Source organism: Oncorhynchus mykiss, chromosome 19 (assembly GCF_057628025.1).
Source record: "Oncorhynchus mykiss isolate SJ-2025 chromosome 19, ASM5762802v1, whole genome shotgun sequence".
NCBI classification, from domain to species: domain Eukaryota; kingdom Metazoa; phylum Chordata; class Actinopteri; order Salmoniformes; family Salmonidae; genus Oncorhynchus; species Oncorhynchus mykiss.
The window spans coordinates 66,792,216-66,811,351 of record NC_143040.1 but is presented as its reverse complement, the minus strand read 5'-3'; the positions used below and the strand labels follow the sequence as shown (position 1 = coordinate 66,811,351).

The 19,136-nt window shown below is 41.1% G+C and overlaps 1 protein-coding gene across 1 annotated transcript in view; it reads left to right on the top strand.

The window, feature by feature from the left end:
• The first annotated feature begins 422 nt into the window (after positions 1–422).
• LOC110498179 (brain-enriched guanylate kinase-associated protein-like) overlaps positions 423–19,136 on the top strand; it is a 45,641-nt gene continuing 26,927 nt past the window's right edge. Inside the window, exons 1-3 of the mRNA XM_036955168.2 lie at positions 423–571; positions 4,037–4,198; positions 7,460–7,526. Of these exons, the coding sequence (XP_036811063.1) occupies positions 501–571; positions 4,037–4,198; positions 7,460–7,526 (300 nt within the window). The 5' untranslated portion in view covers positions 423–500. The remainder of the gene's footprint in view (positions 572–4,036; positions 4,199–7,459; positions 7,527–19,136) is intronic.

Sequence of the window (19,136 nt, the reverse complement as noted above, 5' to 3'; positions counted from 1 at the left end):
ACAATACCAGTAGGTTCTATCAGCTCTGTAATACTGATTTATAGGGGAATAACCTGCCAGGTCATTTCATCGATGCTTCATAGGATTTAGCTGTTTGTGGATGTGTCTGTTGATGATTATGAATTGGACAAAGGGAGAGATATGAAAGGGGAACTCATCAAGTGGCACATTGGAGCCTTTGGAGGAAGTACTAATCTTACCTTTGACCTTCGTCGATATCATCTGTGAAGAATGTGAGATTGTTCAAAAAGAGCAAATGAATGCATGAGTTCACAGAACCTAAAAGCTAGTCGTAGTAATGCATAACATATACAATTTAATCTGTGACTGCAGCGCTGTTTCTGTGATCTGTTGGCAGGGTCAACACAGATAGACAACTGCTATCTGACTCCACAGGCAAGACTTATGGCCTGAGTGGTTGAGGTTAGACGTCACACTCTGCATCAGCATTATTGGGAATCGACTAGAAAACACATGAAAGTGAATGCAGAGCGAAGAATATGAAAAAGATATATATTGGGAAAACAGCACTCAAAGCCGGGAGAAATGGTTGCAAGCATCAGAAAAGAAGGTAAGATGGAAGTTTCCACTTTTAAAAGCCACCCTTTTCATTTCATTCAATCATATCCACTTCAAGCCAAGAATCCACTTCATTCATTTTATTTCTTAACACCATAAACAATTTAAAATGCTGTGGTAGAAAAAGTACCCAATTGTCATACTTGAGTAAAAGTAAAGATACCTTAACATGAACGTGAAAGTCACCCAGTAAAATACTACTTGAGTAAAAGTCTAAAAGTATTTGATTTTAAAATATACTTAAGTATCAAAAGTAAATGTAATTTTAAAAAATGTACTTAAGTATCAAAAGTAAAAGTATAAATCATTTAAAAATCCTTAAATAGTGACGATTTTCTTGCTTTTTAAATTTACGGATAGTCAGGGGCACACTCCAACACTCAGAATTAGTTTTTCAAATTAAGCATTCGTGTTTAGTGAGTCTGGCAAATCAAAGGCAGTAGAGATGAGCAGGGATGTTCTCTTCATGAGTTGGACCATTCTCCTGTCCTGCTAAGCATTCAAAATGTAACGAGTACTTTTGGATGTCAGGGAAAATGCATGGAATAGAAAGTACATTATTTTCTTCAGGGACAGAGTGAAGTAAAGCTAAAGGTGGTCAAAAATATAAATAGTAAAGTAAAGTAAATATACCAATAAAAAAACCTACTTAAGTAGTACTTTAAAGTATGTTTACTTAAGTACTTTAGACCACTGTTCAAATTTAATCTCAATTAAAACCCATTGTCATGGTACCAATTTCATTACATCAGTCTCTTATTCATTTAACCCCTTATTTCTGTGTCAACTATTCAGATAACGAAGACAGGCAACCTTGAAAAGCTGATGTGTTTTATGCCACAGAAATCAATGCAATGTGCATACTATGCCTGCCAATCACTTACTGCTTTCAGTGACAGTCTTGTAAAGACTTTGTAGGAAATGCAAGGGCTAGCCTAGCCTGTCAGAGTCTGGGTTTAACCCACAACTTAAGTCCCTAAGACACCTATCATAACGTCCAGACTGGCAGGCATAATGTGTTTACAGTAGACGTATTAAAGCTGCAATATGTGACCCAACTAAATTCACATAGAAATGTGGGTTTTAGATCTGTCATTCTCATTGAAAGCAAGTCTAAGAAGTGGTAGATATGTTGCTATTTCTATTCTCTTCCCGTTCTTAAGTTTAGTTTTTGTACACCAGCTTCAAACAGTTGAAAGTACAATCTTTTTGGTTCTGGGACATATATTTCACAGCGGTTTAGATGGTACAGCGATTCTCTACACTCTACTTGCTTGTTTTGTCATATAAACTCAAATTAGGCAAACTATTTAAATTTTTGAAACCAGGAAATGGCGGAGCGATTCCTGCATAGCGCATCTTTAACTGACGTATTTCCTACAACCTCGCTGCAGTTTTGAATACCATGCATCAATAATTTGTAAGCAGACAGAGTCAAGCCTTTGTCCTACATCGTTCTAATGCACTGTAATGTCTTTCAAGCTGGTTAGCCGTGTCAATCTATTTCTGCAATAGCCAACCAGGCTGTGAGAGAGTCACATGATCCCTTAAAAGGGGCCGTCCTCTGAGTTTGGCGCTGGACTGCTGTGACATGAGACCAGTGTGGCACTGGCAGTGTGATAGTGAACGTCTCCAGGAGTATTGTCTCTGAGCCAGAATCTAAATCCCCAGAGAAAACTGTCCCCCTGCTCTTCATTCCCTTTCCTACCTATTTCATTCTCTTTTTCTTTGTCTGTGTATGTCTTTGTCTCTCACACAAGCACACACACACACACACACACACACACACACACACACACACACACACACACACACACACACACACACACACACACACACACACACACACACACACACACACACACACACACACACACCACACACACACACATATTATCTCTCTCATTTACCATAGAAGGTCAGAGAAACTCATTACGTCAGAGAAACTTATTGACTCATGCACTCTCCAGATAAAAATTCTCAGTATTCTCCTATAGATACATACTGTACACAATCTATATAAAACCAAACTTATTCACCAACCAAGCCCCATAACCCCATTCACATCCTTCCTCCTACACACACACAAATCCCTCATGGTGCTGCATCTCGATAGAATCAGAATCTCTTCCTGGTTTGCCAGTGATTTCATGCTGGAGAGGTGTGTAACGGGAGTGACCCATTACAGAATTGTGAGCTGGTTCCTGTTCCCTGGCTGTCAATGGAAAATCATTAGCGCTCTAGCTTCCATCCATCAATACATACCCACAGGCCTTCCTTGGCTGGGGATTTTCACACCAGCTGAATTAGATTTCACCTCCATTTCATGCCTGTCTCTTTTGCTCTTATCTAAGTCCGATTGTGTTTTTATTTTGACCCTTTATTTAACTAAGTCAGTTCTGAACAAATGCATGTCATGCAACCATACTGTAAACAATTAATACCTTTTGAGAATGTCAAATGTATATTTTGAATCCCACTTCAGAAGACAGTCAATATGTAGATGACATATTGTATAATTATCAATACATGTGCAGAAACATTTTGTTTAGGTCATGAATATCTAACGTATGTTATGTCTAGTCATGAACTTGAATTTGTACATAAATAATATTTAGCATTGCTCACATACAGTTACATTCGTGAAATATATAATATAATATATATAATATAATATATATATTTTATCACTTTTCTGTTTTATCAATTACATTTAATTCAACATTGAAAAAATGCGTTAGTTTAAATTTGTTCGACCTTAGCAAGCCTGACCACAAGTCCGAGACCACTATGATGTCCGAGACCACTATGATGTCAGAGACCACTATGATGTCAGAGACTAGTATGATGTCAGAGATCACTATGATGTCCGAGACCACTATGATGTCAGAGACCACTATGATGTCAGAGACCACTATGATGTCAGAGACCACTATGATGTCAGAGACTAGTATGATGTCAGAGATCACTATGATGTCAGAGACCACTATGATGTCAGAGACCACTATGATGTCAGAGACCACTACGATGTCAGAGACTAGTATGATGTCAGAGATCACTATGATGTCAGAGACCACTATGATGTCAGAGACCACTATGATGTCAGAGACCACTATGATGTCAGAGACCACTATGATGTCAGAGACTAGTATGATGTCAGAGACCACTATGATGACACACCAAATGCATTTGATGGATATTTTTTGTTTTCTTCTACTGCCTCTTAAGGGGAAAGTATTCCAAAAGCAACTGAAAGTAATCAGATTACATGACTGATTTTGGGTAATCCAAAAGTTATGTTACTGATTACAAGTTCGGACAGGTAACTAGTAACTAACAGATTACATTTAGAATATAACCTCCCCAACCCTGCTCACAGCCTGAATTAAGACCTAATGATACCATGAGCTGTTTTGACCTCGTTGTCTGTCTGCCTGTCACTCTACTTCCTGCCTAGTTCTCTACATGATCACAAGGATGATCTTCGCAAGCGTCTGTCTTACACCACCCACAAACTAGAGATGGTGGAGTCTGAGTTTGACTCCACCCGTCAGTACCTGGAGACGGAACTCCGTCGAGCCCAGGAAGAGTTGGAGAAATTCACTGACAAACTACGCAGGTATGTCAGTCCTGTTACACCATCTCAGTCCTGTTACAACATGTCAGTCCTGTTACAACATGTCAGTCCTGTTACACCATCTCAGTCCTGTTACAACATGTCAGTCCTGTTACAACATGTCAGTCCTGTTACAACATGTCAGTCCTGTTACACCATCTCAGTCCTGTTACACTATCTCAGTCCTGTTACAACATGTCAGTCCTGTTACAACATGTCAGTCCTGTTACAACATGTCAGTCCTGTTACACCATCTCAGTCCTGTTACACCATCTCAGTCCTGTTATAACATGTCAGTCCTGTTACAACATGTCAGTCCTGTTACACCATCTCAGTCCTGTTACAACATGTCAGTCCTGTTACAACATGTCAGTCCTGTTACAACATGTCAGTCCTGTTACACCATCTCAGTCCTGTTACACCATCTCAGTCCTGTTACACCATCTCAGTCCTGTTACAACATGTCAGTCCTGTTACAACATGTCAGTCCTGTTACACCATCTCAGTCCTGTTACAACATGTCAGTCCTGTTACAACATGTCAGTCCTGTTACAACATCTCAGTCCTGTTACACCATCTCAGTCCTGTTACAACATGTCAGTCCTGTTACACCATGTCAGTCCCATTACACCATCTCAGTCCTGTTACACCATCTCAGTCCTGTTACAACATGTCAGTCCTGTTACACCATCTTTAGTATCTTACCACAGCTGTTGTGTCTAACAAATCATGACTATGTCATCGTTCATCTTAACTCAATGAGTCAATGTATTTACACATCACCTAATTCAACTGAATCTGCATTGGGAATAATCTAATGCAAGGTTCTCCAACTGTTGTCTGTGATTCCTCCCTGCAGTAACATACCTTGATTCAACTAATCAATGTCTTCAGTCCAGACCATAATTAGCTAAATCATCTGTGTTACTGTAGAGCTGGATCAAAAGCCAGTAACTCTGAAAGGTAAAGCAATTTACAACCAAATTACTTATGTAGCCAGTGGCTTTTCATTTCCCTAAATTACTGGCCTCATTTGAGCCAGATACAGAGAAAAAATATGTTTTGATTTGGAAGTTACCATATTTACTTAAAGTAATAAACATAACAAATTACTTAGGGGAGACGGAGACAATTCTAACACATTTTGGAGTTGTTTAAAACAAAATATGTATTTACTCTAACAGTGTAGAGATTAAAAAATGTCACACAAACAATTTACATTTCTCTGCAAAGTTTTAGAAACCTGTGTAAAATGTGGATTCTTCACAATTATATCTTGAAGACCCAAAGTCAGAAAATGTCCTGATGTTACAATTAACCCCAATAGCACGGTTAGCTGTAACAGTATATGGGACAGTTGTACCAATGTCTTTAATTGTCAAAATGACGGGTAGTATAACAATACCACTGATATTTGGATGAAATTACACACACAAAAAAAATTGTTTTAATTACTTTGATCTTTTAGGGATGTCATAGTTTAATATTATATTCTGTATTAGTTGTCAAAATGTTCTTAGTTGCACTGCCAAAGTTGCCATAAAGCAGTGGAAATGTGCTATAAATATATGAATGTATCTCTATATTATATAATTCTAGATGAGAGTAAGTTGCGTTACCACGGCGTTAAAACCAACCCCAAGCACAGGAGCCTTTACTTATTAATTAAAGTCAATACTAATCAAAAGATCATATCTTATTGATAAAAATTATATATGTTTAGATACATGGAGAATGTTCCACAGATCAAAAATCCAAAAAGAGAAATAACCTTATTTAAAAATATATGTATATATATATATATATATATATATATAGAAAATCCAAAACAATGGTTAATTTGAAAAAAATCTTCATAGACATGTGGAGACACTAATCAAGCATTGGCACATTGAATAAAACCTTTTGTTTCTAATTTGAGTTATTTAACCTGTTACAACTAACCTGTGTTACAATTGTCCAATGCAATAGCAATATCAATTGAACATGTGACAGCGAACAGTTAAAGCATACAGAACATGTTGTGAGAGAAATCATTGTTGACGTAACCTCCAGGCCCACTTCAGTTCTAGAGCGACGTCATTTCTTCTATAACAGAGACCAGAGCCAGTGACAATGGATCTCCACAGCTGCTTCGTCAATGGGGTCAAAAATGCTACAATGTATCCAAACCCCATGAGACCAGGGCCAGTGACAATGGATCTCCACAGCTGCTTCGTCAATGGGGTCAAAAATGCTACAATGTATCCAAACCCCCATGAGACCAGAGCCAGTGACAATGGATCTCCACAGCTGCTTCGTCAATGGGGTCAAAAATGCTACAATGTATCCAAACCCCCATGAGACCAGGGCCAGTGATAATGGATCTCCACAGCTGCTTCGTCAATGGGGTCAAAAATGCTACAATGTATCCAAACCCCCATGAGACCAGGGCCAGTGATAATGGATCTCAACAGCTGCTTCGTCAATGGGGTCAAAAATGCTACAATGTATCCAAACCCCCCATGAGACCAGGGCCAGTGACAATGGATCTCCACAGCTGCTTTGTCAATGGGGTCAAAAATGCTACAATGTATCCAAACCCCCCATGAGACCAGGGCCAGTGATAATGGATCTCCACAGCTGCTTCGTCAATGGGGTCAAAAATGCTACAATGTAGCCAAACCCCCATGAGACCAGGGCCAGTGATAATGGCATGCAGCACTGTGTGGTTTTAAAAAAAGAGATAGTAGCCTAATGCTGGTAATGATTGAACTAATGGAAAGTGGAGATGGAAGAGCAGCTTATTCCATTAAAACCCACTAATGTTTTGGAAGCCGACCAGAAACAGTGTTTTGTGCAAGGAAACACACCTCGCGCTGAAACGTTGCCAAAATTCCTCCGCTCATTCATGAGTCATGCGTCAGTCCTATGGGTTTGATTATGCATTCTTCATCGGCTTTTCTCCCCCCCCCCCCCCCCCCCCCCAAAAAAAAGCACGAAAGGAATTCAAAATTCTGCTTTGATCACATGAAATTGTTTTTTCCATGCTTCCATTGTGAGGCTAGGATTCTCGTCCAAAAAGAATTACTGTACAGTATAAATAGTGCAGTACAGACAACCAGAGATATCCATTGAATAATTTTCAAATCCAAATCCATTGCTTTGGATTTTCATATTCATCTTGAAAAAAGAAGTCAATGAATACTTGGTTTTGAAAGCATGTTCATTCTCTGACTTACATAGCCAATGTTTCACCAATATGTACTCTTTCCTGTCATGCAGGATCCAGAGCAGTTATGCAGCTCAACAGAGGATCAATCAAGACCTGGAGGACAAGGTGCACAGGACGGTAAGGCACCTGTTTCAGCCATACTGTACACCACAATGCTTCAGCCGTACACCACACTGCTTCAGCCGTACATCACACTGCTTCAGCCATACACCACACTGCTTCAGCCGTACATCACACTGTTTCAGCCATACACCACACTGTTTCAGCCGTACATCACGCTGCTTCAGCCATACACCACACTGCTTCAGCCATACACCACACTGCTTCAGCCATACACCACACTGCTACAGCCATACTGTACACCACACTGCTTCAGCCATACACCACACTGCTTCAGCCGTACATCACACTGTTTCAGCCATACACCACACTGCTTCAGCCATACACCACACTGCTTCAGCCGTACATCACACTGCTTCAGCCATACACCACACTGCTTCAGCCGTACATCACACTGTTTCAGCCATACACCACACTGCTTCAGCCATACACCACACTGCTTCAGCCGTACATCACACTGCTTCAGCCATACACCACACTGCTTCAGCCGTACATCACACTGTTTCAGCCATACACCACACTGCTTCAGCCGTACACCACACTGCTTCAGCCGTACACCACACTGCTTCAGCCGAACACCACACTGCTTCAGCCATACATCACACTGCTTCAGCCGTACACCACACTGATTCAGCCATACATCGCACTGCTTCAGCCATACATCACACTGCTTCAGCCATACACCACACTGCTTCAGCCATACACCACACTGCTTCAGCCGTACACCACACTGCTTCAGCCATACACCACACTGCTACAGCCATACATCACACTGCTTCAGACATACACCACACTGCTTCAGCCGTACACCACACTGCTTCAGCCATACACCACACTGCTTCAGCCGTACACCACACTGCTTCAGACATACACCACCCTGCTACAGCTATACACCACACTGCTACAGCCATACATCACACTGTTTCAGCCATACACCACACTGTTTCAGCCATATACCACACTGCTACAGCCATACGCCACACTGCTACAGCCATACATCACACTGCTTCAGCCATACACCACACTGCTACAGCCATACATCACAATGCTACAGCCATACACCACACTGCTTCAGCCGTACATCACACTGCTTCAGCCGTACACCACACTGCTTCAGCCGTACATCACACTGTTTCAGCCATACACCACACTGCTTCAGCCGTACACCACACTGCTTCAGCCGTACACCACACAGCTTCAGCCGTACACCACACTGCTTCAGCCATACATCACACTGCTTCAGCCGTACACCACACTGATTCAGCCATACATCACACTGCTTCAGCCGTACACCACACTGATTCAGCCATACATCACACTGCTTCAGCCATACATCACACTGCTTCAGCCGTACACCACACTGCTTCAGCCATACACCACACTGCTTCAGCCGTACACCACACTGCTTCAGCCATACACCACACTGCTACAGCCATACATCACACTGCTTCAGACATACACCACACTGCTTCAGCCGTACACCACACTGCTTCAGCCATACACCACACTGCTTCAGCCATACACCACACTGCTTCAGCCGTACACCACACTGCTTCAGCTATACACCACACTGCTACAGCCATACATCACACTGCTACAGCTATGCACCACACTGCTTCAGCCATACACCACACTGCTACAGCCATACATTCATTTGAAGCCCACTACTATACCACACAGTCAGTGGAAGCTAGTGGGAAGAGCTATAGGAGGACAGGCTCATTGTAATGGCTGGAATTAAATAAATGGAACGGAGTCAAACATGTGGTTTCCATATATTTGATGTGTTTGATACCGTTCCATTAATTCCATTCCAGCCATTACAATGAGCCCGTCCTCCTATAGCTCCTCCCACCAGCCTCCTCTGCACACCGTGTTGGCACCTTGGGGACTTTTCGATTGGTTCCGCCAGTCAATCTCAATCAGGCAGAACTAAAGTAACATCAACCTTCCCATATGACATCATTGAGCTGATATGCATTGTGTAATGACCTAAAATCAACTCTATTGTTGTTGGCAGTTTGTTGCAAGTTGCCAGCAGCATGGTGTCAGCCTCTGACACTCTATACTGGTGTCAACGAAGCAGCTCAGATACACCATCTCATCTTAGTTCTCCTGGAAACGGACATCCAAGACCAGCCTACATCCGACAGTGTGGGTTGCCAATGGCTCTCCTACAGCCCTTTCCTAACCTATAGGCTATTGAAGTGCATTCCATTTAGCCAGACTTGTGAAGGACTAGCCTTGTTTATACCAGAAAGACAATTTGAATTGGCAACATTCCGACCTTAATTGGCATTCCGACCTTAATTGGCATTCCGACCTTAAAGTTACCGTGTGTTACATCACCTTATGCGCCCATAAAGTCCTGTCGCTTAAGCATCCACTTCTTTCCCCCTTCTCTTCACAGCTGGGATGGAGGGGCATTAATGAGATGCTGGTATTGACATTACTGGGATAGATTTGTTGTGTCCTAATGATCCCTGTAAGTACCTCAGCTCTCACTCACTTTGTTCTCATAAATAATGTAGGAGGTGTACAGAGGCTTGCTCTGCTCTCCCCGTCAGCCATTCCAGTCATTCCCTGGGGTCTTGCAGCTCGCCACGTCAATAAAGCATCTAAGGAATAAGCGATCTTTAAAGCAGCTGGCCAGGAATATCTTTCTAAGGCAGCTGGACAGGCAGCTCTCTATAAGGCAGTCCGCAGGCATCTCTCTATAAGACAGCTCTCTATAAGGCAGCTCTCCATAAGACAGTTCTCTATGAGACAGCTCTTTATAATACAGGCGGTCAGGCAGCTCTCTATATGCGTCACACTCTAGTGACTTGAGAAATCATGTTTACCTCCCCTCTCACCATTCCAATTAGATTTAAATTCCGCTTGGTAAATAAACAAGTCGATGGCTTGATAGTTATTGGTTCACAGGTCTCCACGGCACTCCTTATGTGACATTTACAATGGAGTTCTTTGAATATTTTATAGCGTTTAAACACGAAAAGGCTATCAAATATTAATGTTGATGATAAGGCTGACCTGTTGCTCAGGGTCAAGCATGAGTGCATTAAAAAAAGGAGAGCTCCATCTCTGTCTCACTGAGCAACACACAGAGCATAGAGAACACCACACACACACACCCTAATCTCTCGTGGACAGACTACATAACATAAATGGTATCTTTAACGTCAGTCAAAAGATTGCTGGATGTGACAACTAACGAGCGACAGTAGTTCTAGTGCTTTGATGTTCCGTCACTGGTTATTTGGATGTATAAGGTTTGGTGGAGGTGGTGGGTGCGGCGTTTCAAGCAGAACGTTTTTGGAAAGGGGGTGGGGCATTGGCTGAGTTTCTGTTTTAGGCTAGTGGAGACTTAGCTAATCTCATTAGTGTATTTTCTCATGCATCTTCTCCAGAACCTAATCGAGCATCTGATGTAATTACGCAAGATTTTCGGGGTGGTTTCCGAGATTACACACACTCAACCACCCGTCACTCACACACAAACGCACGCACGCATGCACGCACACACACATGCACACGCACACACACACACACACACACACACACACACACACACACACACACACACACACACACACACACACACACACACACACACATGAATCATCTATAAGCATATGTCACACTCTAAATGGTGTCTATGTAGGCATTCATGTAGCGCTTATGAAGCCTTTATGTATGCTATATGAAATCGTTATAAGTTGTACTTTGTTTACAGTAGGACCCATTATAACATAGGCATAATAACCAACAACAACTATCATGTAAAAAAAAAACTATCCAAAAATGTATGAGGAAAATGATAAGAGTAAAAACACCTGAGAAGGGTTTAATGATTATTCCATACTGCTGCTGAATTGAGGTGGGGCGGTCTCTCTCAGTGATCGGCTACTGTATGTGGTCTTTGGTGTGAGATCTTAGATGAGAACTCCGGTATAAATCGATCGAAACACAAGCAGTCTCATGGTGAGAGGCCCCTCTCTTGCCACTCTCAAAGTAGTTACATGATCAGAGACGCAGCGCAATCAATGTCCAAAGTGATTGCCCTGCCATGGAACCTTGTTAGAAAACTATTACTCCCCCTGTCTCCCCAGTCGAGAGCTCCCCTTCCCCATTCGTTCCTCCTTCAGACACCGAAGACAATGTCATTACTGTTCAAGATGAGACCGCGGCCACGCTACAGGTCCATATTTAAGACGTATCATGATTAAAACTATGTTTTTTTTTTATCTCATCAGAATAGAAATTTGAGTCACCATGGCTCCCTATCTGTGAGGACGTTTTAATAGAAGACGACCGTGTGTGAAATTAATTTATTTTCCCAATCACCTCTTCTTAGAAGATTAAAGACAAAGTGATTTCCTCAGGCAACTGTTCATACAGAAGATAGTGATTTGACTAGTTCCAAAAGTATGGCCATCAAAGCACAACCAACGCACAACATTGTCTCAACGTTGATTCCAGCCATCCCTATTTGTGTGCTACATGTTTTGTATTCTATCCATTGGTGCTGAGGTATAAGACGACATGACCGATTTTGAACATTAATCTAAGAAAACTCTATAATTTACACCAATTCTATAGTGTTTGTGTATTATTCGTTGTTTCTTCACCCATCGCTTAGCCTGGATTTTTGTAAGGTCTGAGTAATCCTCATTGCATTGTCATACGGAGAAAAGACAAGAGCCGAAAAATGAATCACAAATCATATTCTGTCACGCACACTTCTTTTGTATTCCAGTTGTGAAATTATTGGTGGTTGGCTTTTCAAAATAATAGTCTGTCTAGCGACCTTGGTGTAACTAATCACTGTTCATGACAGGAAATAGTCAAGTATTTCCTCAGAAGTATGCCTCCTTCTGATTGCCATTCCTTTATTATGTCTCACAATGGTATTTTCAAGGGGAAAATATTTATAGAGTAGGAAACGGTCTTAGATAGACACTGCGAGAAAATAGGTTCAAGCAAATCAAACATGCAATTAAAACGTTCTGAGCAGAAACCAAGAAGGTCACTCAAAAAAAATACAAAACCAAACAATTGAACCAACACCCTAGGAAGAGAATGTAGAATGTAGAATGTAGAATGTAGAATGTAGAATGTAGAATGTAGAATGTAGAATGTAGAATGTAGAATGTAGAATGTAGTGTAAGCGGGTTGTCTGAAAGTGTTTACATTATTTTATGTAGCGACAGGAGTTGTTTCTAAACGTGTTACCTGACTAGGGCCCAGAGATTTTCCTGGTCAAGTCACATGGTCAGGGAACAACTCCTGGCCCTATTTGTGTGGAATGCAGCCCTCCCTGGCTGTGCTGACTGTAGTGTTGACAGAGGATTCTTGACCATTGCTACTCCCCCTTCTGGGACGGCTACCCCCTTCTGGGATGCCCCCTTCTGGGACGGCCCTTAGGAAAATCAGATCACACCTCCATTCTGCCCCCCCCCCACCCCCCCTTCTATAGGCAGACACTTAAACAGGAAGTACCCAAAGTAAGGACTGTTCAACATTGGTCTGACCAATCGGAATCTATGCTTCAAGATTGTGATATGTTCCCGGGTTGCCTCTGAGAATAATATTGACGCATACACAGTGACTAAGTTCACCAGGAAGTGCATAGAAGATGTTGTTACCACTGTGACAATTATAACTTATTCAATCCAAAAAACGTGGATAGATGGCAGCATTCTCACAAAACTGGAAGCACGAACATCGCATTTAACCACGGCAAAGTGACTGGGAACATGGACGAGTACAAACAGTCCAGCTATGACCTCTATAAGGCAAACAGACAGGCAAAACAGTGGAGTCACAATTCAACAGCTCAGACATGAGACGTATGTGGCGGGGACCAATGCGGGCCACCACCACTCACGAGGAGAGTGAGCTCTTGTTCTCCGTGGCTGACATGAGTAACACATTTAAGAGTGTTAACCCTCGCAAGGTTCCCGGCACAGACAGCATCTATAGCAGCGTCCTCAGAGCATGTGCAGACCAGCTGGCTGGAGTGTTTACAGACATATTCAATCTCTCCCCATCCCAGTTCCTGAACCCAAGAAAGCAAAGGTAAATTAACTAAATGACAATCGCCCCGTAACGCTCACTTCTGTCATCATGACGCGCTTTGAGAGGCTAGTTAAGGATCATATCACCTCCACCTTACCTGACAACCAAGACCCACTACAATTTGCATACCGCCCCAACAGATCCATACTGATGCAATTGCCTGTACACAGCCCTATCCCATCTTGACAAGAGGAATACCTATGTAAGAATGCTGTTCAGACAACAGCTCAGCCTTCAACACCACAGTACACTCCAAGCTCATCACTAAGCTCGGGGCCCTGGGTCTGAACTCTGCCCTGTGCAACTGGGTCCTGGACTTCATGACGGGCCGACCCCAGTTGGTGAAGGTAGGCTACAACTGCTCCGCTATGCTGATCCTCAACAAGGGGGGCCCCACAAGGGTGCGTGCTCAGCCCCCTCCTGTACTCCCAGTTCACTCATGACTGCATGGTCTCTTTCTCCATCATCAAGTTTGCAGATGACACAACAGTGGTAGGCCTGATTACCAACAACGACGAGTTAGCCTACAGGGAGGAGGTGAGGGCTCTGGCGGAGTGGTGCCAGGAAATAACCTCTCCATCACCGTCAGCAAAATGAAGGAGCTGATCGTGATCTTCAGGAGACAGCAGAAGGAACACGCCCTATCCACATCAATAGGCCGCATTGGAGAGGGTGAAAAGCTGCAAATTCCTCGGTGTTCACATTACTGACAACCTGAAATGGTCAATCCACACAGACAGTGTGGTGAAGAAGGCGCAACAGCGCCTCTTCAACCTCATGAGGCTGAAGGAATTTGTCTTGGCCCCTAAGACACTCATAAACTTCTAGAGATACACCATTGAGAGCATCCTGTTGGGCTTTATCCCTGCCCAGTACAGCAACTGCACCGTCAATAACCGCAGGGCTCTCCAGAGGGTGGTGTGGTTAGCCGGGGGCACACTGCCTGCCCTCCAGGACATCTACAGCACCCAGTGTCACAGGAAGGCCAAAGGATCATCAAGGACTTCAGCAACCCAAGCCACGGCCAGTTCACCCCCCACCATCTAGAAGGTGGAGACAGCACAGGTGCATCAAAGCTGGGATCGAGAGACTGAAAAACAGATTGTATCTCCCAGCCAATAGAACTGTTTCGCCATAATGACCATCGTTATGACTGTTAAACAGTCATTTTTCAGCCACTCCATAAAAAGTATTGTAAAATAACTATAGTTTTGGCAAGTCGATTAGGACATCTACTTGGTGTATGACACAAGTAATTTTCCCAAAAATTGTTCACAGAGAGAATATTTCACTTTTCATTCACTGTATCACAACTCCAGTGGGTCAAAAGTTTACATACACTAAGTTGACTGTGCCTGAGCATGGCTTTAGAAGCTTCTGATAGGCTAATTAACATAATTTGAGTCAATTGGAGTTGTACCTGTGGATGTATTTCAAGGCCTACCTTCAAACTCAGTGTCTCTTTGCTTGACATCATGGAAAAATCAAAGGAAATCAGCCAAGGCCTCAGAAAAAAAAGTGTGGAGCTCCACAAGTATGGTTCATCCTCGGGAGCAATTTCTAAATGCCTGAAGGTATCATGTTCATCTGTACAAACAATAGAACGCAAGTATAAACACCGTGGGACCATGTAGCCATCATACCGCTCAGGAAGGAGATTTGTTCTGTCTCCTAGAGATGAACGTACTTTGGTGCGAAAAGTGCAAATCAATCCCAGAACAACAGCAAAGGACCTTGTGAAGATGCTGGAGGAAACAGGTACAAAAGTATCTATATCCACAGTAAAAACGAGTCCTATATCGTCATAACCTGAAAAGCCGCTCATCAAGGAAGAAGACACTGCTCCAAAACCTCCATAAAAAAGCTAGACTACGGTTTGCAACTGCACACGGGGACAAAGATCATACTTTTTGGAGAAATGTCCTCTGGTCTAATGAAACAAAAATAGAGCTGTTTGGCCATAATGACCATCGTTATGTTTGGAGGGAAAAATGGGCGGCTTGCAAGCCGAAGAACACCATCCCAACCGTGAAGCACGGGGGTGGCAGCATCATGAAGTGGGGGTGCTTTGCTTCAGGACGAACCGGTGCACTTCACAAAATAGATGGAATCATGGGAATGGAAGATTATGTAGATGTCTTGAGATGTTGCTTCAATATATCAGTCAGGAAGTTAAAGCTTGGTCCCAAATGGGTCTTTCAAATGGACAATGACCCCAAGCATACTTACAAAGTTATGGCTTAAGGACAACAAAATCAAGGTTTTGGAATGGCCATCACAAAGCCCTGACCTCAATCCTATAGGAAATTTGTGGGCAGAACTGAAAAAGCGTTTGTGACCAAGGAGGCCTACAAACAAATTTTCCCATGATGTACCTGGAATAATGAGAGATATTCTTCTTCTCTATTTTTGTTTTATCATTTCACTGCCATGCTTTGTTCGATCTTGTCTAGCCATCTTGCCACAATGGAAATAAGTCCCAGACTTTGTGTGTTATCCTCAATGATTTTATTCATGTGCATGTATGGCTTTTATGATTTATGTGTTCTTGTTTTATAAAATAGTTGAATTAATAAACTAAACTAAACTAAACCTGACTCAGTTACACCAGCTCTGTCAGGAGGAATGGGCCAAAATTCACCCAACTTATTGTGGGAAGCTTGTGGAATGCTACCCGAAACGTTTGACCCAAGTTAAACAATCTAAAGGCAATGCTACCAAATACTAATTGAGTGTATGTAAACTTCTGACCCACTGGGAATGTGATGAAAGAAATAAAAGCTGAAATAAATATTTATCTCTACTATTGTTCTGACATTTCACATTCTTAAAATAAAGTGGTGATCTTAACTGAGCTAACACAGGGAATTTTTACTGGGATTAAATGTCAGGAATTGTGAAACACTGAGTTTAAATGTTTTTGGCTAAGGTGTATGTAAACGTCCGACTTCAACTGAACACTGGTCACTTTACGAATGTTTACATACTGTTTTACCCACTTTATATGTATATACTGTTTTCTAGTCGAGTCTCATCCTATATAACTACTGCTCCTTTGCACACCTTTTCTATTCATATACTAATATATACATATTCATATATATCCATAATGTTTTCTATTCATATATATCCATAATGTTTTCTATTCATATATATCCATAATGTTTTCTATTCATATATATCCATAATGTTTTCTATTCATATATATCCATAATGTTTTCTATTCATATACTAATATATACATATTCATATATATCCATAATGTTTTCTATTCATATATATCCATAATGTTTTCTATTCATATATATCCATAATGTTTTCTATTCATATATATCCATAATGTCTTCTATTCATATATATCCATAATGTTTTCTATTCATATATATCCATAATGTTTTCTATTCATATATATCCATAATGTCTTCTATTCATATATATCCATAATGTCTTCTATTCATATATATCCATAATGTTTTCTATTCATATATATCCATAATGTTTTCTATTCATATATATCCATAATGTTTTCTATTCATATATATCCATAATGTTTTCTATTCATATATATCCATAATGTTTTCTATTCATATATATCCATAATGTTTTCTATTCATATATATCCATAATGTTTTATATTCATATATATCCATAATGTTTTCTATTCATATATATCCATAATGTTTTCTATTCATATATATCCATAATGTCTTCTATTCATATATATCCATAATGTTTTCTATTCATATATATCCATAATGTCTTCTATTCATATATATCCATAATGTTTTCTATTCATATATATCCATAATGTCTTCTATTCATATATATCCATAATGTCTTATATTCATATATATCCATAATGTCTTCTATTCATATATATCCATAATGTCTTCTATTCATATATATCCATAATGTTTTCTATTCATATATATCCATAATGTCTTCTATTCATATATATCCATAATGTTTTCTATTCATATATATCCATAATGTCTTCTATTCATATATATCCATAATGTTTTCTATTCATATATATCCATAATGTTTTCTATTCATATATATCCATAATGTTTTCTATTCATATATATCCATAATGTTTTCTATTCATATATATCCATAATGTTTTCTATTCATATATATCCATAATGTTTATACAAAACATCATATACATATTTTTACATTTTAGTCCATTAGCATCTTACAGTTAGTCATCTTAAGATAGCTAGCTATGTAACAGTCTTCTTCCTCCTCTGACGAGGAGTAGTAGGATGATACTTTTAATAGAACACAGAAAAACACAAAATAACAAAGTGAAATAACAAAAAACGAAACAGTTCAGTGTGGAACACACAGACAGAAAGAAATCACCCACAACTCAAGGGTGAAAACAACATCCCACAACCTAAGGTGGCAAAGCAGGCTGCCTAAGTATGGGTGTGATTTGGGTGGGCATTCTATGTTCTTTATTTCTAGGTTTTGTGTTTCTATGTTTTGGCCGGGTATGGTTCTCAATCAGGGACAGCTGTCTATTGTTGTCTCTGATTGGGAATCATACTTAGGCAGCCTGCTTTGCCACCTTAGGTTGTGGGATGTTGTTTTTTTGTTAGCTCTGTGTAGCCTTCAGAACGTGACGTTCGTTTGTTGTTTTGCTTAGTGTTCAGTTGTAAATGAAGTATGAACACTTACCACACTGCACCTTGGTCCGACTACTCTTCCTCTTCCGACGAGCGTTACAGTAGGAAACGTTCCACAGGTCCATGCTGACCTGATGGCATCACACAGTTGCTGCAGATTGGAGTGCGGTACATTCATGCTGTGAACAGCCCATTCCTCTTTGCATCACTTATTTGTTGAACGTGGAACGAGGGAGAGCTCTGTTTGTTATTCGGAAAGTTTGTTGTTTTGGAATGTTTTGAAAGTCTTTGAAGTGTTCTATTGATCAAGTATGGTTACTAGCTAGCTACCTTTAAAGTCTGGATCCCGTGACACGGTTGGCATCAGTTGCTGGGACCGCTGCTATCTGTCCAGGGATCCTGTTGACCAAGGGTCTGAGGAGCTGCTTGGCACAGCATATCAAGCTAGCAGGGTTTTCTTGAGGGCTTGAACGCAGCCCGCGATGTGGTTAGTCAATGTGGTAGGGACTCCAGATTGTCCTGGGCTTGTAGCTGTCTAGATCCTGCTGTTTGTTGCTGTTTCCATCTTCCCTGCGACGTGCCCTGTCTGGAACTGGGAGCAGTAACCGCATAGATTATGTTGCTACCATGACAAAGACCAACGCCGGAGTGTCACGGTCTGACCCTTATTTCCTTTGTTTTGTCGTCATTTAGTTTGGTCAGGGCGTGAGTTGGGGTGGGCAGTCTATGTTTGTTTTTTTATGATTTTGGGATTTCTATGTTTCGGCCTAGCATGGTTCTCAATCAGAGGCAGGTGTCATTAGTTGTGTCTGATTGAGAATCATACTTAGGTAGCCTGGGTTTCACTGTTTGTTGGTGGGTGTTTGTTTCCGTGTCTGTGTTTGTTTCACCA